This window comes from Oryzias latipes, chromosome 22, assembly GCF_053564925.1.
Source record: "Oryzias latipes strain Hd-rR chromosome 22, Olatipes_Hd-rR_3.1".
Lineage (NCBI taxonomy): Eukaryota > Metazoa > Chordata > Actinopteri > Beloniformes > Adrianichthyidae > Oryzias > Oryzias latipes.
This window is the reverse complement of record NC_136258.1, coordinates 19060701-19084480: the sequence shown is the minus strand read 5'-3', so window position 1 is coordinate 19084480 and position 23780 is coordinate 19060701. Positions and strand designations below refer to the sequence as shown.

Genomic DNA, 23780 nt, shown 5'->3' with positions numbered 1-23780 from the left:
AAGTGACTAATTAGTTGGCTTGTAAGTTGAAGTTGCTTCATTGAATCCCTGAAAAAAAAAGACTCTCCAGCTGAGAAGAGGCCAGCTCATCCAGACACTGAGAAGCTTCTTTTAAAGTAGCAACTCGATCTGTCTGCTTTACACTGCAGCGTTACTAATGGATGTATTGACTTAAAGTAGAGCTGAGTTACATAGAGAATCCCCGCTTGAACACTTGACAGGGGAATGTCAGATGATTCTTTTCTCCATCTGCTGTCGTCCAGATCCAGACATTAACATTATAGGAACTACTGAGAAGAGGAACTCTTTGCATCAATTAACAGGCATCTTAACAAGCCATCTCGATTTCTTCAAGACTGATTTTGTGGTCTTTTTTTAAACCAGTAAAGAAAACCTTCCTCATGTATTTGGGATCAGCTCATTGGGAATGCAAATTTGCCCTTTTCATCAAAGAGCTTCAGATACAATCTTTTGGTTTGTGGTTTGCTCAGACACTTGTCATCTATTTGCTTAGTTACTACTCTTCTCACAGAGCTACCAGCCTGTGCATAAAGCCTGTACAGATGATGCAACATGCAACAATACGTCTCATTTTTAATTGTAATGAGCTAATGTTAGGGATGGGCAATATATCAGTCCCAGTATCAGTATCGGCCAATATTTGCATTAATTTGAGTTTATCTGTATCGGTCCGATATTCTTCTGGCTGTTTTTAGAAACACTTCATTTATGAAATTTATACTTGTTCCTAATAGATTGAGAAGATTATGTTTATAGTCAAAGTCAGCCATTGACTGTTTTGAGGTAAATGCTATTTTTGATATAATACATGTTGTTCCTAATAGATCCCTGGCAATGGGGAGCTTATGGTTTACAGGTATGTCCAATATTCAATAAATGGTCTGAATGCTTTCAGATATCTTTATATGAAAGTTTTAAAGTGATCCTTGTTCCTATGAGATCCTTTGCTGTATGTTAAAAAGGTCAAGCGCAAAGTGATTGTCCAGTAAAAGAATAGATGTGCATTTCTAATAAAGAGACAAAAGGGAAATCTAAACTTTGTGTCACTGTAGACACTTAAGTATCAGCTGTCGGTCACAGTTGCAGGGTAAATATTGGTTATCGTATCGGTCAGAAAAAAATTATATCTCTCATCCCTGGCTAATGTCTAGCAGTCTGGCTGCAACACGCAGCGGCTGGACAAGGGCCGCACTTGAACAGCAATAACGAGCCCCTTGACCAGTCCATAATTTTTATTTATTTATTTGGGGGGTGGGGGGGTGAAAAAAAAGAAAAAAAATGGTTCAACACTCCTGGATCACACCTAGTTCACCATCACTTAACTTTGAGTGTTGTAAAAGTGTTTGATACGACCTGTACTATGGCCATAGATAAATATATATGAATTTTTTTGCGCTACGGGTTTACCCAGCGCTCTACAATCTTAAAACTTCCTATGGGCCACCTCCGTGCCCTATACAGGTTTGCCCATTTTTCATCAGCAGACAGCCTATATCCACCCGTAAGGGCAGTTGTGACTAAGACATAAAGCGATAACTAAATAAAAACTATAGCCTTTAAAGTTTTGAACGGAGACCATTTTCTTCTTTGAAGCAATGTACACTATACGTATAGCCCATAAATGGATTGAAAAACTGTGTAGCAATGCGTCAACGCGAGAGTTTTATACACGGAAGTCGAAATGCCCATATGCACGTGTTTACAAAGACTTTTCATTTTAAGCAGTCACTCGAACATTCGTTTTCAAGCCCAGTGTGAACTAAGCATCACTTGTTGCCCATGTGGCTCATGTCTCTGTCTTGCATGCAAACGCCTTGTGAGTTTGTATGGGGGCACACCCGTGCCCACAGCACCGCACTCCAGCCAAACAAAGTGCATTTGAATAAGTGAATTAGAGTGGCCCAGGCACCTGCATTGACATGCCAAACAGAACAATCAGAGAGCCAGATGCGACGCCGACATTTAGGCTCCTTCTGAAGGAACAAGCTTTACAACAGAAAAGACAAATTAGCTCAAGTCCTGAATCCAACAACAGAAAATTTACAAACACAATGTTATGGATCTTTAGAGAAGGTTCATCTACACCCAACATGACTGTGACAAAAATGGCTGTTTGAGCTTGGAATCTTCTGAATTACACACTTCTTTACGCACAAATCCAAACCCCTTTCAGAAGGACTGCCAATCTGCGTACTAGCAACATAAACAAGCATTCTCATTCGCCCCCCCCAAGGAAAAATCCCACATGCTTAAATTGTTGAATTTGCTCTTTAATAAAGACAGCAGCCAGTAGACTGCATTACACTAAGGGAAATCAATTGGGAAGGATAAAACTCCCAAAAGATCAGCAAATTAAAAAAGAAGAAGGGGAAAGCTCCCATGAGGCCTCTAGAGCTCGGGAGGAGCAGATCCAAGCTGGGGCCTTCGGGAATCCCAGCAACGCTGGATTTATTCTTTAGGCACATGTTCAAAGCATAATTTTAAACACTTGCAGAAAAGGGCAAATTATAGCAGGGAATGTGTGCTGCAAATGTTTTATGGGGACCCAAAGAGACATTACTAGAAGCCTTTTAGGAACAACATGGTATAAACTCATTTATGATTGCAAGCTTGACGCACCATGTGATTGCGAAAGAGTTGTACCACCAAATAAAAGGAAAAGAAAAGTCAGAAATTATGCCCTGATTGTGACTAAAATCAAATATCTCCAATAAAAACAGAGTGCTTGAACAGCTGGGTCTTTTGAGACCACAGGATGCACAGCAGGACCCCACTTCCACGCTGGGACCAGGTACAACAACAACCAAAAAAAAAAAACGAGCTCTTTATGTCTGTTGTTGTTTGTAGGCTAAAACAAGAGGAACTGCAAATGCCTTTGTGATGACAGCACATTCTTTAACAAAAGCATTGGTATTCTGGCAGAGGAAATGGGCAAAGTAGAAACGTTTACCGTAGAAATCACAAAACCGAGCATTCCGGTATCTGCTTCAAAAGAAAGAAAAGAACTTGACTGAAAAAGACACTACTGCCACACAATTTTCAACAATGGCCAGACAAAAAAAAGATGCTTGGAATATTCTTTTTTTGCCAGTGTTGACACTCAAAACATTACCCCATCCTGATATCTCCACGAACCTAAATACTACTGACAAGATAAACACAAAGGCTTTGACGTTAGACCCATCCTTTGGAGGTGTGGGTGATCACTAAAACATCTCACAGTGCAGATGGAAATTTCCAAACTTTCCTCTGGGACACTGCAGGTCTACACATGTGGACAAGAAAGGTCTCAAAATCAGGCATGAGATGTCAAGGCACTTTACAAACAGTGCTTAAAAACACAATGGTGGGGAGAAGAGAATTCTTCTTTGCATAGAACGACCTTCACTTCTTGTGTTGGAATATTAGGGATAAAAAGAGTCATTTCTATCAAGAAGTAGCTCAAGATCCCAACTCAAGTGATAAATAATAATATTCTGGAAGCTCTAGTTATGTTTGCCACACTCATGTACATGCTTTGACTGGGGCTTGAATGGTGAAAGCTAAATTGAGAAGTCTAAATTATAAATAAGAACAAGATTTGTGCTGTCAAAACAAATCATTACAATGGCAACTTTATTAAGAAAGATTTGGTAAAAAGTCAGGATTCCTTAAACTGGGTTATTTTTGATTTTCTGACCTGCTTTACAAACACCACAGCTTAATATCAGTAAGGTAGTCAAGAGTTTAAACCACACAAAAGTCTACATTTTTTATTCATTATGCCAGGACTGAACCCTCTTTTCGTCCTCTTTTAAGTAGCAAGTGAAGGCAGCATTTCTATAGGGAAATAGGAAGTAGTAATTAACAGTTGAATTACAGGTCATGTGATGTGTGAGTAGTGACAAACAACAGCGAAGCTACAGTCAAATTTTATGTAAAAACAGCAAGAAAATGTGCTGACATGAGAGGGAATAGGCTGTAGGTGTGATAAACAAACAAAAAGAAATGTAGGCACCATTTTAGGTCTAATTCAATGGATAAGAAAAATTATAAAAATGATACCACTTTTGTGAAGCTGTTAAAACTAATGGGGCAACGTTTGCACCTCCTGTTCAAGGCTGCTTTGGGAAGAAAAAAAAGAAGCAGCTGGAACCAGGTCAGTTCACACAATAACCAATAGGTGACTAGTTATAGTCAATGGTTTATATTGAGTTCATATGAAAGCAGGACATGATGTCATCTAAACGTTTCCTTTCCACAATTGGGCAAACTGGCAGGACAAGCATTTTCTGTAAGTGGTTAGATCACGGCCCTTTCGACTCTTGATTGACCTCACATCAGTCCATTCCCTAATGACAACACCGCTTCATTCATAATAAACCTCCAAGCGTAATTATCTTTGACATTAAATACACACACAGAAGTGACAAAAAGGTTAGAGCCAGAGTGTGTTTTACAGAGACAGGCTTGATTTTGTGATTAGCCACCCAATAGACACTCAAAATGTTGTCTTTGATAGACAGGTTACTGTTTAATCCTTTTTAAATTACCTTATTGGTGCAAAAAGGCTGGGTATCATGGGTAAAATACTGAATTGAACTGTTTTTGGTCAAAAATTCTGTCTCACTTGCAATTTGATTGAATTCATTCAAAACAGACCTTGTTTGGTTAAGAAAAATATTGTATTTATGCATTTGTTGAATTGATATTGTATAGTAAAGATGGGTTTGATATTGATTGAATTTTATACTTTAAACCCAGCCCTACTGTGTATGCTCCAAAAAACATCAGACTAGTTAGTCCAAACCTATATGTAAATTTTGAGAAATGTTTAGGTTCGGTGACAACACATCCAACTACAAAACCAAAACCACAAAGCTGGAAAAACCGGCTTTAAAAACATACAAACAGTGGAACTTACCACGCCTGCTTTCCATCCATACATTTAGTTCCGAATCCAAACAAGAGCTCATATAAAGACGCATAACTCCACAACAGCACAGAGAAATTAGCGTCAACATCAATGAGCAACACACACCCAAGTGGATGTATTGATCTATGTGGTATTGACAGCGACCCTGGCACAGCAGAGCAGCTGGCAGGAAGCTTACAAGCTAAACTGTCGTAGGGGGTGACACCTGTCCAACAAAGTGTGAGCGAAGAGTGTCTGTGCAGTTTGGACAGTCTCCTTTTCCTGTCCTTCAACTAATATCCTTTCAGGTAAGGAAAAAAGGGTCAAAACAAAACAAAAGGCACCAATAGCCACTTTCAGTATTCCGTAGTTTCAGTATTTTTTCCTGAAGTACTTCCTTCCTGATTGCAGAGGTGCACAAATGCAAAGGTGATCTAATATGATCACTACCGTCCTACTGCCGAGCTATTTACTTTATCAGTATTGTGATTTTACAATAGTAGAATAAGTAGGTAAGTATATGTTTGCCTATTTTACTGATGCTCTGTAGAGTTGATTAAAGTCGTGTCATTTGGTTGTTCTTTCCAACAAAAAGCCTTGGTCACAACTGCCCTTACGGATAGATACAGGCTGTCTGAGGGCGAAAAACGGGCAAACCTGTACAAAGTGCACAGGTAGCCCACACAAGATATTAAGGTGGTACACTGCTCTGAGATTCCACTAAGCAAAAATGTCCACGCATCCATGGGTATGCTGCGAGCGAGAGGTCGTAGCGAACACTGCACAGTGCTGTGGACTTCCTGTGACGTCATTTCCGGGTGAGCTATTCCCAGTGCTAGCTGTGTGACTGCTGTCCTCTTGTTTGGCATTAGCCTTACTACTATTGCTTACTCTAAGGGTTATCTGGGTTAATATTCACATCTAGTACCTTTTATTAGCGAATTCACCACTGTTAAACCGCTTGCTGTTCACTTTTCTCATTTTGCTAAATAAACCACTTCTCTTTACTTAAACACCGCTAGCCTTAGCTTAGAACCTAGTATGGCCACCACCACTCCTTCCGCCTCTCTTCCTCTCTCCTGCCCCATGTGCCATATGTTTAGTGATGATCCTGCCTCCTTTAGTGAAGATAGGGGTAGGTGTGTTAAGTGTAGTCTTGTGTTAGACTTGGAGGCCAGGCTGGAGCAGTTAGAAGCGCGGCTCCGCACAGTGGAAGCTAAGCCGGCTAGCCAGGTCGTTACTCGTAGCGCGGGCCGCGCTACCAGGGCTAACTTAGTTAGCACCCCAGCGCCCTCCCAACAGCCGGGAGACAGTCAGGGGTTTGTACCGGTTGGGAGGAAACATAGTGCTAAACGCAAAAACTTAGAGCACCCGAGACTCCACGTTAGTAATAGGTTCTCCCCCCTCAGCGACACACCCGCTGAACACTCAACTCTGGTTATAGGCTCTTCTGAAGTTAGAAACGTGGAGCTCCCAGCGGCTACAGTCAGGTGTTATCCGGGGGCCAGAGTTGGTGACATCGAGGGGAACCTTAGGATGTTAGCTCAGAGTAAGTCCAGGTTCCGTCGAGTCGTGATTCACGCAGGCGGTAATGATGCCCGACGGAGACAGTCAGAGGTGGTTAAGTTAAACGTAACTTCGGTGTGTAAACTGGCTAAGACGATGTCCGACACTGTAATTTTCTCTGGTCCCCTGCCGAACTTAGTCAATGATGAAATGTACAGCCGCTTTTCATCATTTAACCGCTGGCTTTCTAGATGGTGCCCAGAAAACGGCGTTGGTTTTGTGGATAACTGGAGCGCGTTTTGGGGGAAGCCCGGTCTCATGCGGAGAGACGGCGTCCATCCCACTCGGGACGGTGCCGCTCTTCTTTCTAGAAACATTTCTGCTAGCCTTAGTCTGTTAACCTGACAATCCAGAGACGAGACCCGGGCGCAGAGCAGCAGTGTAAAACGCTCCTCTGAGCCTCCCTTAGGGTTAGTGCCGGTGCAAAACCCATGCAGGGAAAGTCAAGCAGGTCCTAGCTTTAGCTTATGTGCTGAAAGACAAATGAAAGGAGCGCGTCATAGAAACCTTAAAGTGACAGACAGCAGTTCTCACAAGCAGAATTATGATGTCATTAAATGCGGTTTATTAAACATTCGATCCATTTCCTCCAAGTCCCTCTTAGTCAACGAGTTAATTACTGATAACAATCTTAGTCTTTTAGCCTTAACAGAAACTTGGCTCCATCAGGATGACTATGTTAGATTGAATGAAGCAACCCCCCCCACTTATGCTAACTATCAGAAATCCAGGATTTCAGGGAAAGGAGGTGGTTTGGCAGTAATATCACAGTCTAGCTTACTTCTCAGCCCTAAAGTTAAAAATGCTTATAATTCATTTGAAAGCATCATATTGTCTTTAAGTCACCCAAACAGGAAAACTCGAAAACCTGTTTTACTCATAATTATTTATCGCCCCCCCGGCCCATATTCAGAATTTTTAACTGAGTTTTCCGACTTCCTATCGACTATTGTCTTAGATTCTGATCAAATTATAATATTAGGGGATTTTAATATTCATGTTGATGACCCCAGTGACTGCCTAGGAAAGGCTTTTGCAGCTTTATTAGATGATGTTGGTTTCACCCAAAGTGTGAATGAACCCACTCACTGTCATAAGCACACCCTGGACCTTGTTCTAACCCATGGGATAGAGATCAGCCAGCTGAGTGTCCTTCCTCTTAACCCCATCATTTCTGATCACTTTATGATTACCTTCCAGCTTACACTGGAACATCCTTCTGCCCCAGTGAATAAGAAACAGCTTAGAAGAACCTTAACTGACCGTTCTGTGTCTGAGTTTAAACACACAGTTCAGCCAGTACTTAGTGATATTCTGAGAAAATACTCTGAGACCAGCTCCCATAGTATCAGTCCTAGTATAAATGACCACTTTGTTAATGATGCCTTACAAGCCCTCAGGAGTACACTCGATGTTGTTGCCCCCTTGAAACCTAAGTTCGTCAGACAAAACCGAGTAGCACCGTGGTTTAACGCTGAAACTCGTTCTCTTAAACGAGAAACCCGTAAGTTGGAAAGAGAATGGCGCCGCTCCGGTTCAGAGCAGTCTCTGGATATCTGGAAACATAGCCTATTAAATTATAAAAAAGCTCTGCGTAGAGCTAGAAGCCAGTACTATTCAACCTTAATATCAGAGAATGGAAACAATCCAAGATTTCTTTTTAGCACTATAGCTAAATTAACTCGCAGTCAGAGCTCAGTAGAACCACATGTTCCTGTTTCTCTCAGCTCTGATGATTTTCTTACATTTTTCGATAGTAAAATCTCAAATATTAGACATAAGTTAAATCAAGTTATTCCTACTATCAGCCCAGAACAGGCTGAAGCGGTAGAAATGGAGGCATCCATAGAAACCTCTGTAACATTAGACTGCTTCACTGCTGTGGATCAAGCGGAAATAACATCAATTATTACGTCCTCCAAATCCTCAACGTGTAAGTTAGACCCACTAGACTTTTTAAAGAAACTTTTCCCCTAATTAATGATTCCATATTAACAATGATAAATGCCTCTCTGGAAACGGGTTACGTGCCACAGTCTTTTAAATATGCAGTTGTTAAACCTCTTCTGAAAAAGCCCAGTTTGGATCCTAGCATCTTGGCCAACTATAGACCGATATCAAACCTGCCCTTTATTTCTAAAATCCTAGAAAGAGTTGTAGTTAAGCAGCTTTACTGCCACCTACAGGACAACAGCCACTTTGAAGACTTTCAGTCGGGGTTTAGACCTCACCACAGTACGGAAACTGCACTAGTTAGAGTCTCTAATGACTTGTTATTGGCCTCAGAAAAGGGACTACTTTCTATTCTGGTCCTGTTGGACCTCAGTGCTGCCTTTGACACTATCGACCACGGTATTTTACTCCATAGATTAGAGCAGGACATAGGGATCAGAGGATCTGCTCTCCAGTGGTTTAAATCCTATCTGTCTGATAGGTATCAGTTCGTTAATGTAAATGGCCATTCCTCTCAGTGCACTCGAGTCAACTATGGAGTCCCACAGGGCTCAGTCTTGGGACCGATCCTGTTTACGCTTTATATGTTACCCCTAGGAAACATAATCAGGAAACACAGCATTAATTTTCATTGTTATGCCGACGATACGCAGTTGTATTTATCCATGAAGCCTGACCAGAATGACCAGATAGAGAAACTGAACGCCTGCATCAGTGACATCAAGACCTGGATGACAATTAATTACCTCCTCTTGAACCCAGAAAAAACTGAGGTCATTATACTTGGTCCTAAAAACCTCAGAGATGCTCTGTCTGCTCAGATAGTCTCCCTGGATGGTATAAGTATAGCCCCCAATTCCACAGTTAGAAACCTTGGGGTTTTACTTGACCAGGATTTATCATTTAAGGCTCACATATCTCAGGCATGTAGAACTGCCTTTTTTCACCTGCGGAATATTGCTAAGATCAGAAATATACTTTCTAAGAGTGATGCTGAAAAACTCATCCATGCATTTGTTACGTCGAGGCTGGATTACTGTAACTCCTTGTTAGCAGCGTGTCCTAAGAGTTCCTTAAGAAGTCTCCAGCTTGTTCAGAACGCAGCAGCTAGATTGTTAGCTGGAACCAGCAGAAGAGATCACATCACTCCTGTGTTAGTTTCGCTCCATTGGCTCCCAGTTGATTCTAGAATTAAGTTCAAGATCCTCCTGTTAACCTATAAGGCCTTACATGGAATGGCCCCGTCCTATATTAAGGACCTCATAGTCCCTTACCAACCAATCAGAACACTTCGCTCGCAAAATGCAGGACTGCTTGTGGTTCCTAGAATTAGTAAAAGTACGGTTGGAGGTAGAGCGTTTAGCCACCAAGCCCCTGTCTTATGGAATAAACTCCCAGCTCATATAAGAGAGGCCGACTCAGTTTCTACATTCAAAGCTAGACTGAAAACATTCCTCTTTGGACAGGCTTATTGTCAGACTAGTTAGTATTCAGAGATTATTTAACTTAATGTTAGTTAAATTAAACTTAATAATAACTATTTCTTTTAAAAGGCTGCTAGAAGTTGAAGCTGGGGTAACTATGGTACACTGGGGTTCTGTCCTCTTTCCTTTTTTACTTCTACCCTTCCTCTCCTCTATTCTTGATCATAATTTATCATTTAGTTCTCCATGCCTCTGTTTGGTGCAGTGCGATTCATGTATTGTCCCTCTTTTCCTCTCCCCTCCTGGGGAGTGGGAGTGCTTCCAGACTCCAGTTGGCTCATCCGTGCTCCAGTTCCTGACCGTTTACCTCGCCTTTGCTCCTGCTCCTACACCTGGCTGTGGATCCTGCCTCTGGCTCATCTCTGGCTCGTCTCTGCTCTGTACCTGACCGAGTACCTCGTCTCTGCTCCTGCTCCTACACCTGGCTGTGGTTCCTGTCTCCGGCTCGACTCGCGCCTTTGACTGTCCCGATAACCACGGCTGGATGAAGCTCGTCTGCTGGACTTTTATATATGTAGTTGTAGATTTAGATAAGTTAATTCTTCTCTAAGATTTCTGGTAAATCGCCTGTCCGTCCTGGGGGAGGATCCCTCCTTCATGTGGGCACCCCTGAGGTTTCTTCGTTTTTTCCGGAATCCGGTTTTTTTGGGAGTTTTTCCTTACCGCGAAGGGGGGTCTAAGGGCAGGGATGCCAGTATAGCTTAGTCAGTTTGTTAGTTCATTTTAGTATTTTCCTATTGAACTCTTTGTATTCGTGATCCTTTTGATTTCATGTTTTACTTCGAAGCCCATCGAGACGACTGTTGTTGTGATTTTGGGCTATACAAATAAAATTGAATTGAATTGAATTGAATTATACAACAGGCACTGGGTCACTGGCGCATGCACCATTTTAGCAGAGTCAGTAAATGCCTAGTACTTGCACCTTACAGACTACTAGAGAGTTACATATTGGCACCGAACGACAGCGTCTCCTGTTCGACACAATTAGACTTAAAAATACTTTACAGTACCAGTATCACACGCACAACAATCGTATGTTCCATTTTTAACGACATCTCTTGAGGTGGCCATACCAACTTCAAGACACACCCTTGCTCCTCTTAAGATGCAGTCACTCCTGTCAAGACCGGACAACCCAAAAAGCATTCGTACAGGTGACAAGCTCCTGGGACTAAGACTTAAAGTTCACAACAGAGTGAAGATGCTCTGCTGCTGAAAACACGAGTTTTGCATTCATGGATGTGCAGTTTATTAAGACATTTTTCAAACAAACAAATGAGAACAAAATAATAGTAGTTTATAATCTGTCAATGTCATCTTACAAATCAATCAATCAGTCTTCCAGTAGGAGATTCTTAAAGAGACAGGAGCTTCAATGAACTTTAGTGGAGTAAATGTATTAGACAACGTCTTGAATATCTTCAAGATAGAAGAATTTTCCAAACGAGACATTTAGCCATAAAACACACAACCCAAACTGTCGAGCATGGTAGGGGTTGGATTGTGATTTCGCACAATATTGTCTTTAAATTGACGATGTGAAACAACATGTTCATGACTTCTTAGAAAACAGGGTCTGAACTTATAAGAGAGTAGCAGATAAAGAAAAGGATTGTGGTTCAGTGAACTCTCCACAGGTCTCTGTGAACCAAGGCAACATTAATGGATTGATCTCAGAGACTGACATATATATATAATGGCTTTTCTTGCTCTGTTCAGAATTTTTATGAACAAAAGTTCTCAACATGGCCAAATGGTTGGAATCCTGTCTTTGCTGTTCGCAGATGACATGGTCCTGTTGTTTTTTTTTCTTTTTACAAACCTCCGGCTCTCCCCCCCTCAGGGTGATTTTTCAGGCTTTTCTGATTTGGGGCCAGAAAAGTTAGATTGGGAATGTGTCACCCCATCCCCCCCCCCAGGTGGAAGACTCTATGCATCTGACAGTTCTCCTCACTGGTGAAAGAAGTGAGTGCATTTTACAGAAAAGACACACACTGAGGTGTCACAGATGTTCAAATATTTGCTTAAACTTGGGTCATATGCAGAATTGCAGCAGAGTGACAGCATGCACATGTTGTATAATTTGAAAATAGAAAGATTTTTTTAATGACTTAAAAGTTTATATTTGGGTTCTTATTAGGGTTCTTTATTAGCTTATATAGAAGTTAATAAACCCTGACTTGAATGAACTTCAAACACAGTGTGATTTCAGTTGGGGAAGGAAAGGAGGAGAAGAATATTACCACTGCGCCTTTCCATGTGCAAACGAACATATCCGCCATTGAGTCTTTACTTGCTAAATATTCCTCCAGTTCAACAAAACTGGATAGCCTCAGAGGCTTTTGCAACCGCCATGATAGGCTGAGATGAGCTTCCAGCAGGCAGATCCAGTGGGTGTGACTGCTTGTTCCAGGTCTGAATGTGATCACCCACACTGAGAGCACTTCAAACACATAAATGTATTCATTTAATTCATTTTAATCATGCAACTCCAGATTGGACACACCTTAATGTGGCTCCACAGTTTTGTCATTGTTCCGGCCTATTCTAATTTTTCAATTACATGTTTTTGCTTGGTAAAAAAAAAAAAATCTGGTTTTCCAGCTTCCTTCACCATATTCTCATAAAACGGATAGGATTCTGAACCTTTTTGGGATCCGATGAGGTAAAACAGCTGTAAAATGTGCTTGTAGGTAGTGAAAGCAGATCCAGATGCCTTTAGAATGAGGACATTTCACGACAAATCAAAGTGTGAAAGCGCCAACTCATGGATGGGAGAGGGTGGAGCGATCTCCCAGGGTCCTCGAACCTCTCTTGGAGGAGCAACGGTTTGGGTTTGGGCATCCAAAGGAGCAGACAAAGGACATTAGCTTCGCCATAGCTTGACAAGCGCCTAGCTGATGGTGACAGTGAATGCCTCTTTGGTCTAATATCCATTAGCTTTCAGTAAAAAACCCGCATTAACCAAAATTCCTGCTGCGCATCAGCTTAATACAATAACTCCGTCCCACGAGTGATTAATTTCTCTCAAATAAAAGTCCAGCCGATTCCCCTCCACGGATTGGTCTTTCTTCCATCCGAACACATACCTGATCGAGAGGGAGATTGATAATTTCGCTGAGTGGCTGCAACAGAGTGGATCCAGTGCATGATGCTGTCGTTTGGGTAGCCATGCTTGGACGGGTCTGTAAATCCTTCTGCTTTCCTTCCTCCGGTCCGCTGCACCTCCCCTCTATCGCTGCGATGATAGGCACGCTACCGCCGTTGCCGCCGCCGCCGCCGCCGCCGCCGCTGCTGCTGCTGTTTTTGCGACGAGCTGGATTGTTGTCATCCACGGCACAGTCCGACGACAAAGAGTACAAACACAGGGACGAGATGACTCACTCCAACAATTTATCTTTCGTCGGCCCGCTAGTTCGTTTCGTTGTCAAAGAGTTATATTTACATTTTTAAGAACACTGTTTTTGGAAATTTACGCCCCCTTTTAGTTAACTCACGTGTGATTAATTTATATTGTGCTTATATTTTGTAGTTCATTATCAAAAATCCTTCTATTTAACATCGTGTGCGCATGCGTGTTTAGCGTCTAGAATGTTCGTTATTACTCCATCTTTTTAAATAGAAATATCACTTAAGTAACTATAATAGATTGCCTGTTTCATATTGTTAGCGACAAGATGGTGATATTTATTGAAATCAAGTTAGCCGTGAGTTCTCTTGACCCTAGAGGGTCTTTGGCACAAAAGTAAAAATGGTGTTCGGGGGAGAGTGGCGGCTGCGGCCCAGCCCTCTGTCGTAAGCATCTATTTTAACTTGAGGTGCAAGAAAAGTTAACTCAGTCCAGAAAATTTGGACTGTTAACGAATCCAGTGCATTTTACAAAATAAATAAAAATCCTAACTGATTTCTAATAGTTTTTAATTACATGTCTTGCTCTTAAAGCCAGATGGAAACTCTTTTTTTCCAATGAACTTTATTGGACATTTTTCAATTTACAGAAATTCACAGTCAATTGCACAATAAAGAAACAATTGTTAATATCAAACACACGTATAAGACCAAAAAACAATAATAGTAATAAGCCCTATGTGTGCCTCTTTTTTTCTTTTTTTTCATAAAGATGGCAATTTCTAGACTCCCAAAATGCCAAATAGTGTCAGGAAGCAGATTTAACTAAGATAATTTTTGTATTTTTTTTAGCAATTCTTTATTCCCTTTATGTATTAAATGCATTATTTGCAATGTTACGTAGAAATATGTATGTTAAAGAATGAAGCAACAGTCTTCCTATTCTTGGTCAAAAAAATAGTCTACTTGAAGAAAATAATGCAAATACTGCACATGTTTATTCACGTTAAACTCCAAGCCTGAGTCAGAAAGTACCGGTATGTCTATTTATGAGGTTACACAATAATCTCAGGGAGTGGCCGCTTTATACTAGAAGCTTTTCTCCATAGTGTCAATCAGCGCCCCCTGGTGGAGGTGCACTCTCATTCATTCGAGAATTCAAAATCTTTGTCATTTTGACATCTGTTTGTTGGCACTGGGATTGATAGAACTATATGCTTTCTGTTTCTTTTTCGCTTTCCAACATTTTATTTAACTGAAATGACTCTTTTATTTTCTCCCATGTTGCACTATTACCAAAAGTGATCAATAGAGGGCAGCCCCCGCTCATAAAGGTCATCCTTTTCATTTTGCTGATACAGAAAACCGTTAAGATTTTAAATATCCAAAGTGTTAGTTGATGATGAATTTTGCAGAAACTTTGAGCACATGATATTAAAAAATAATGGTTTTATGATAATATCAAACTGTTTAGTTATTCCTTTATTTATACATATTCACCAACAGGCCAAAGCCCATTAAAAGGCCAATTCACACACAAAAATCCCCAAATGTAATATAAAGTACCAAGAAAATAAAGCAAAAATAACGTAACCTTAGTTTAAATTCAATTTCAGAAATGTGCATTGTATATAATCTGCCCCTATTTGTGTTTTTAAAAATATTCTTTATGACTGATGATCCTTTCAGCCTTGAACTTTAAGAACTAACAGTTCCACAATCAATCATAATATTTCAAATTATTTTCTTGAAAAGTAGGTGAGCATGAAGCAGTTTGCGATAGGTTAGGTCTATTTAGAATGTAAGCCCTTTTGAGTCCGCCGTGTTCACTTTGTCATCACCTCCTTTCTTATGTGGAGTTCCTCAGGGTTCAGTTCTTGGCCCTCTCTTGTTTTTCATTTGCTCATAAAATTTGAGATGTAATTTCTCTGTAACTTGGATTATTCCCAGATTGATGAAATTTATGAAATTTCCCCATTGTGGGATTAATAAAGTCATCTATCTATTTAAATTATTCTAAACAGAAAGAAATATTTTCTGTCATGTCAGTGGTTATATGTTTTGAGGACAGAAAGGCCTGGATGCTGTTACATTTTCAAACCTGTAATAGTTTGTTAATGGCTAGGATAATCTCTTCATTAAATGATTCTATAACTTAATCTGGGATCTTTGGGTCATGGTTTTTTAAGTCAACCATCTCAAAATTTAGCTTTTATTTCCAATCTTCTCTTAACCCTGCCGGCTCTACCAAACGGTGGAGCACATTTTGGAAACAATTTTTTTCAAAAATGCTGATTGTGTTTTTTAACTCCCTCAAAGCAATAAGCACCAGAAAAACACATTTTTCTTTTTTTTTGTCTTAGTGGGGTTGTAAAAGGTACTAAGTTTGATTCACAGAGAAATTCATATAGCAGACAGTCATACCAAGTCTCACCAGGATAATAACTCATAACTTTGTGACCACTCGCCATGATTGTTGTCGCCATAATTTGGGAGACCGTAAATCTTCTGTGGCTTATCTCCATCTAACTCAAAACTCGCAATTGTGAAAATGAGCACATCACCCCGATAAAGCACTTCAGAAGCTTTTCTGCTGAATTATTTTTCTCTGAGCTTGAACATCTTTTTCATTGTGTAGTTTACTCTGTTTGTATTAAAACCTTTTTTTTAAAATGCACTCAAGTTTTGGAAGATTTTTTCTTCCTGTTTGTGTTTACTTTTGTTTGCAACACTTTCAGAGTTGGTTGTAAAATGCTCTATGAATAAAATTACACTGAATTAGAAAAATAAGCAAATACTGTGCTTTATGGACTAAAAAAGAGAGAATAAACACCCCAATTAACTGGTTTATGCAAATAAAATTACATTTTCAAACACTCAATTCTATAAACACAATTGTAAACCTTCACGTCTCAATAAAAAGTAAATATGTTCCTGTTCGATATGTACATTCTGTGATGTGGACATAAACTTAGACACTTCTAAAAATCCGGGTGAATCAGACAGTGCAACAGCTAACACAATTCTAAAAGTTGTAATTTGTCCAATTTATAGACAATAAAACATTCAAAAACCTTTGAAACTAAGAATAATAGAGAAAAAATAAGCAACTGCACTTCTCTGTGTCTACAAGGAATAGGTTATTTCAATTATTCAGCAACAACTTTTTTTTTTATCAGGCTTATTTTCTGATGCCATAAATCATATTTAATGCAGAAGGATCCCATAAAATGTTAACTTGGAAGATGTCATTCTGAAGGGTATCCAGTGCTTATTATGTGTGTCATGTTCTCCTCTTTTATATTCATAATAAATCATTTATAGCTGCACAAGAATAAAAAAGAAACAACAATAAGGGCCAGGTTTGTTTTGATTTATTATATCATCACCAAGACAGACAACTTGGCGTCATCATGACAACCTGTCTCCTTTTGGATTACCATTTTTATTGGCTTAATCAATCTAAAGTTTATCAAAAAGAGGACAAATCAAAGTCTGACATTCAGTGCTTTTGATTAATTCAACAGTATGCAAATGACAAGCTTTTATTCTTGTGATCAAGTTTAACTCAGTGGATGATTTCATGTGCTCCTTCCTGTTTTTGTTTTTTTTAAATATCTCTATCTATGACTAAAAACTGTGGAGCCTGGAGATGACTTAAAAAAAGACAAATTGTTACCTTAAACTAACAATTTGTTGCCACAAATTAGAATTTTGTGCTCACAAAATGGCCTTTTGTGGCCACATTTGTTTTTTTGAGCCCACATATTAGTATTTATTGGACTTAAATTGTCATTATATTTCCATTTTGTGTGCAAAAAAATTCTCATATGTAGCCACAGAAGACTAATTTGTGCGCACAAAGGGCTAATTTGTGCCCAAAAATGCTAATTTGTTGCCACAATGTAGATGACCACAAAATCCAAATCCATGAAAACAATAAGCTAATTCGTGCCCAAATGCTCATTTTTGGCCACAAAATACTAAATTGTGGCCAAAGAGTGCTGATTTGTGCAGACGAAATATTCATTTGTTTTCACAAAATGCTAACTTGCGTCCACAAAATGCTTGTGCTGATAAAATGCTAAGTTGTGGCCACAATTTAGAATTACCATAAAATGCTAATTTATGCAGAGAAAATGCTCAAAAAATTTTAATTAGTGGCCACATTTTAGAATGTCTACAAAAAGCAAATCTATGCTAATAATATGCTTATTTTTGCCCAAAAGGTAATTTGTGGCCACAAAATGCGAATTCGTTAGCACATATTGTTAATTTGTACACACAGCATGCTCATTTTTGCCCATGAAATGCTAATAAAATGCACATTTGTTTCCACAATTTAGAATGGCTACCAAATGCAAACATATGCTCAAATGCTCATTTGTGGCCACATAATACTAAATTGTGATCACAAAATGCGAATTTGTTTGCACAAAATACTACTGTCATTCATGGCCACCAATTTTTAATTTGAGGGAATAATTGGGCTTTTTTTATGCCATGTCCAGGGCTCCGTATAAAACAGTCGAAATCCGTCTGGTGTTTAACCTCCTTATTTAGTCACCAGTCCATGTTTTGCACAGTCTTGCTCCGCCAGAGACATATTGTCATTCTCTTCATGGAACAGGAAGGAAGTGTCTTTTTGTTCGTGGGGTCAAGCTGACGGAGGCTTCTTGACATAAAACACAGACCGAAATGTGCTGGTTATCCACTCTTTCTTTTATGGTCGAGTTGTGCCACAGAACCCAGAAAACTCATTTTTCCAGCAGAGTTCCAGCAACAGTTACTGTATTCCCAATGGAGATTCCTGGGAATCACGGTACATTGTTTTCACTCCTTAAAACAATCCAGAAACGCAACCTACAAGAATTCAAGAGGCTCTAAAAGACTGGAGCTGTATTTTATCTTAACAAGCCAGTTAAGCAGCTTTCAGTAACACGCCATTCTCAATTTTAGTATTTATTAAACATCCTATTAGCGTTACAGATTCACCAAAAAAAGTATCGAGTTTGTAAAAAACATGTTTTTATTGGAGTACAAAAACCAAAATGCTGCATCGGATGCACAAAAAAAGGGATTTTCTCTTAAACTGAAATGCAAAACTACAAATCCGTTGCTTTACAACCATATATTGTCAAAAAGAAGAAGCCAAACCTATGAAAAGCACATCTGTCAGAGGCAGAAATATGAGCCGTTTCAGCTCATTGTTTCATTTCTTCAGAGGGTGTGGCACTGCTTCTCTTTTCCTTTACTTATGCTTGACTCTCTGTAATCCTTTCTCCGCTTTTTTCTATATTTCCCACGCAGCCTTCTTTCTCATCCAAATAAACCAAACAATTAAGTTTACTGTCAATGTATTTAGCTCGCATGCATGTAGTTGCACGTTTCAGTCCAAAAGTCCCACAAAACAAGGTTTTAATGGTCTTTTTTATACCTTTTACATGTTTTCATTAAGTAAGCATGTTCAGTTATATGGAGCCCCAAATTGTTCATAATTCATAATTGTACATTTCTTACTGCACATGTTTAAGTCATTTCACTCAGCCTAAAGTTGCCTGCAGAGAACACTGCGGCATGCACACAATAGGGGCGTCATGGGAGGAGCAGGAGTAAACATGTGAGAGAGAAAACTGGAGGATTTAAGGAGGTCTGTTAGGTTTCAGAGAAAACTTGAAAATGATATTTTTCTTTATTTAAATTAACTTTAGGATTATTTATTGTAAACTAAAGCAGATAAATGGAGTTTTGAGATAAGACTGATAGGAAAAACGGTTTTCTGTTTCTGATGAGAGATAAAATCTCATAGTTGCCAAAATATGACAGAATTAATAAACAAAATAAAAACTATTTAAAACTAAAGGGCAACTTAATATCTTCTGTCTTGGAACATATTGAAAAACAAAAGTAACTGGAGCCAGGTTAATTCACCAAGTAACCACTGGGAGGGTTTAATTACACGAGCAAATTAATATCCATATTCTCCACTCTTATATCCTTCTGATTTAAAGCAGCATAACATAATTAGATCCAATCCTTTTTTATTCCTGGTTACTTTTTTATTATCTTTGGAAAATTTCTTATGAAGGTATTTACTTTATTTTATGGAAATGGAAATGACACCTAACTGGGGATGATCTTTTAATTGACAGCTACTTCTTGAATATTTAGCGTTGACTGTATATGAGAACTGGACCGAGTGAGTGTGATGTCACCAAAAGAATATGGTTGACTTCCTGCTCCAATGAAATGAAGTCAATGTAGTCAACTTTTTGCTTTCGATTTGGACGTCGACATGTTGGAGCCAGAAATCATTAGTGAGCAGTGATTGGGTCAGTCTGAGTCAATGTTTCTATGGCAACCACTCTACCCCATCAGGACTGAGCTTGTTGGAAGTCTACGGCCCTACCGCTTAAAATCAGGTTCCAGATAATCTGTCAATCAAACTTTTTGAACACTCGGCGTGAGACCAAAAATTTCTATCAGTGCATCTGATTAGTTCGTTTTTAACTTAAATAGAAAAGAAAAACATCATGACAAAAATTTGGATCAGCAAGAACATGTTGCAAAAAGATAACACTCACTATTTGTCCTCCTCTTCTTCAGATACATATTTTCAAACTAGGCACACAACAGATGTTGTTTAGCTCCCACAGATGATAAAATAAATAAATAAATGATTACATTTGATTGCAAAAAAGGGGATTTTCCTTGGAAACTGAAATGCCAGACACACAAGTTGATGGTTTGGTAAACATGATTATGTAAATGAATCCCTCATGAATATTTAATAACACAGTTGTGATGGATGTGAAAGACTTTGAACTGGTCTGATTATTGATCTACCACAGATGATTGTGCTGTTTTTTTTGCAAAATCAAGAAACCTGTGTCGTTTTCTAGGAAATAGTTTCTGAGCAGGAGCTCAGTAGAAACCCCTTCACCTCCACTTTTCTGAGAGTTCTCTGTTTACATGCTCTGCCAATAGATTAACTCTATCAGATGTTCTAAAACTCAAGTTAAGACGTTTTTATTTAGAATAGCTTTTAACTTACATTTGTATCTTTTGGCTATATTTTACTTGTGTTTTACCTCTCATATCAGTGCATATTGTGTTTTTACTGTGTTTACCTATATGCAGCTTGAATAACGTCTTCAGTTTTGTCTTGTTTTAACTTTGTGAAGCACCTTGTGAGTTGCTCTCTGTGAAAAGTTCTATGTAAATAATTTTTACTTTTGCCTAAGCCGGCACCTGGGGCTGTAAGTACAGGGATTTAATTAAGTTTCCTTATAAATGTCCTCCATCATCCAAAACAATGCCACAAAAACATGGTAAAAACACCAAAAACTCAATTTTCATCAGTCTCTAACACTGAAGCTATTCTTCCTGAACTTAGCTGGAACTAATAAGCGAGAAAAAAGATTTTTAACGTAATCACATAACTGCACTGACTCAGAACAGAATGCAAACACTAACCAGGATGCACTTTCACCCACTACTGTCTGGTGTTTTGATTCCACCGCTCTCTAATGAAGCTACTTGAAACGCCAGAGATCCATCTCAGCTCATCTGTTATGGTGTCAGGGCGAATGTGCCGCACCACGAGCATCTGTATTGTGACAGAAAATGTACGGCACAAAGATGGTGATTTTAACTCGATTGTGCGGCAAATGATGAGGACGAGCTCCAGCCGGGAAAACACTTTAAAAAAAAAGGCAACAACTCTTTGAGTGGATCACCTGGACGACTGAACGGCAGACACAAAACATCCAAAAGCACAGCAGAAATGATCAAAAATGTTTCCAAAATGTAAAGAGAAATACAGAAACAAACAGAATAAATGAAAGATTTAAAATTAATAAATAAACTACACTACATAGGGGCTCAAAATGACCTAAAGTAGGTTTAAAACATACTTCTAAAATGTAAAAAATGAAAAGAGAATATTAAAATATGTTTTTGGACCTGTTACTTTAAAAAATGAACAGACATGTCAGAAACTTTGTTTTTTCCACTTTTTAAAAATTCTGCCGTCTATTTATAAAAAGCTGAAGGGGTAAAACTGTTCAACGTTGCTTTTTCCTTTCCCAACAATCTTTTAATATCTTTCCCTGATGTGTTTTGTTTTTTTTCCCAGTCAAAAAAAGACTTTTTCAAAAATAATGTTGAACGAAAGAGATGCAGCATCTGATGTTTAATTATCAGCACTGACAATCACAAAAAAATCCAAATTGAGCATTCAAGTTTTTTTGTTTTGCTCCTAAAGAAGTTTGTGTGTTTTTTTCATTGCACTGCAGTTTTTCAGCTTATATACTGCACAGAGATGTTACTTTACAGTGCAGATGCCTTATGTTGCAGTTGTTTTTCCTGCAGGATGAGCACTTTCCCTTGGGGCGGGTAACTCTAACAGCTCACAGAGGGAACACATTGAGTTTATGGCAGGAGGGTGAAGCTGGGACAGAGTGGCATTCAGCTTGTCAGGTTGTGATGACACACAAAAAGAGTTGAATAAACTGAGCATAACGGGTAAAAACGGGGACAGATCTAAATTCAGATCCAAAATAATCAGCAGGTCTTCAGGGTCAGATTCCAGGTCTTTTCAATCCAGGCATTGATCAGGGTCAAAGTTTCCATGGAAACTACTAGCACCAATCAGGAGTGGGCTTGTTGCAAGGCCACACTCTTACCACTTGAAAGCATGCTAAACTGTCAAACATTTTGAGCATTTGACATGAGACCTTATACTTTTATTAAAGCATCTGATTGGTCAGTTAATAACTGGAATGACTTGTACTACAGAAAAAAATATGAAAGCTCAAATTGGCAAGAACATTGAAATAAGGCAGCAAAGCAAGAATAGTTATTCTGACTAATATAACGACTGAGCATTAGCGGTTTATTTCTCTATAGAGGTCTGTGAGATTTTAGCTTCTTGGAGCCTTCGGGCACTTCCTGTTTGGAATGCCAGGGGGCGGGGTCACAGCATCCACCTCCCATATACAGTCAGTGGGTTTAACAAATTTTATGAAGAGAATGGAACATTTTACTGTATACTGTAGTTTGCAAATGGTTCAATTTTAAGTTTAATTTGAAAAATTCCTTCATTTTTTAAAATAAAATTTGGTAAAATAAAAACAGGGGTCAAGATTACAGGACTACAATTAAATATATTCTTCATTAAACAAGGGATTATAGTTCTACAAAGTTGCAAAGCAGCAGCGCAATAGTGTAGTGGTTATTATGCCCTCGCCTTACAGTCCCTGCTGGGACCTCTATGTGGAGTTTGCATAGTCTCCCTATGCATGTGTGGGTTTTCTCAGGGCTTCTTCCCACAAAAAAACGTCTTCATGGGTTAGTTGGTGTCTCCAAATTGCTCTTTGGTGTGCATTTGTGTGTGTGGCCCTGCAACAAACTGACAACCTCTTCAGAGGGTACCCCACCTTTGCCCAACAGTAGCTGGACATAGGCTCCAGCAACCCCGTGACCTTGAAAGGGGTTCACCAGGGTTTGAAGATGGATGAAAAGTTCCAAAGCAATGTAAAGGAATTTCTTAGCAAATTATGCATTTATAAACAAGTTTGATATCAATTTATTGAATATCCTTGTGGGGTTTGACAGAAAATAAGGTTTTGTCCTTTTTTTTTCTTCTGGTTTTCAGCACTCAAGAAAATACTTTCTGAATTTTTCCAGATATGCAGCAGTCATGTCTATTTCACAAACTTTCTCTATGGAGGTATTTAGTGAAAGGGCATGACTATTAAGCAAAACTCCTAAAATCAGACAGTGCACACAACCCATTGGCTCTGAACAAGTTATTTTAATTAGCTGAAAATGACAGAAATATAAACAAAGAAGGCATTCAGTCCTCAGTTTCTTAATTTTAGAAGCTGGATTGTGGAGTCATCCAACCTGTTATGCAACCACGATGTCACTGCAGTGCATTTAGGAAAAAATGACTCATGCCCTTTTTATTGAAGCTCATTTTTTCTATAAGTTACAACGTAAAGCTGCAAACAAAACGAACATTTTTTTCTTTTAGTTCTTACTAAATCATTTTTTGAAATGTTGATATATGGCATCTGTGACCAAAGCATATACAAACAACTGCATTTCTGACTTGAGGCCACGTGGTGGTTTGCATGCAGACAAAGTCCATATTGAGGAGGGTCTCTGCTGGTAAAAGGGACCACTGTTCGGTTCACTGAAGCAGCTGACAGCTACGGCCTTGCACCCCTTTTCCCGGAGGCCTGCAAGAAACGCGGCTCGGTTATTAATTGCGGAAACTGATGATGACACATATCAGTAAAGTCAGAGATCAGTCCCCATGCTTACATTGATGCAGCATTTGTGACATAAAAATGTGCTTGCAGGACAGCATGGCAACATCAATAGCACATAGTTTGATTTAGATTTTAGCGTGTGAAGAGTAATAGGTCTTGGAAAATGATCAAACACTGGAGAGAAGGGCTATCTTTTCTTGTGCTGACAGAGCTACTCTGTTTCTGGACAGC

At 39.1% G+C, this 23780-nt stretch overlaps 1 protein-coding gene across 2 annotated transcripts in view; it reads right to left on the bottom strand.

Annotated features, from left to right (window-relative positions):
* mboat2a (membrane bound O-acyltransferase domain containing 2a) overlaps nt 1–13509 on the bottom strand; it is a 48688-nt gene extending 35179 nt beyond the window's left edge. The window contains exon 1 of one of the 2 annotated variants that reach the window (XM_004082258.5): nt 13011–13509. In XM_004082258.5, the coding sequence (XP_004082306.1) occupies nt 13011–13094 (84 nt within the window). In that variant the 5' untranslated portion in view covers nt 13095–13509. The remainder of the gene's footprint in view (nt 1–13010) is intronic. The other variant, XM_020713458.2, reaches the window with a different exon arrangement.
* Nucleotides 13510–23780: the final 10271 nt, after the last annotated feature.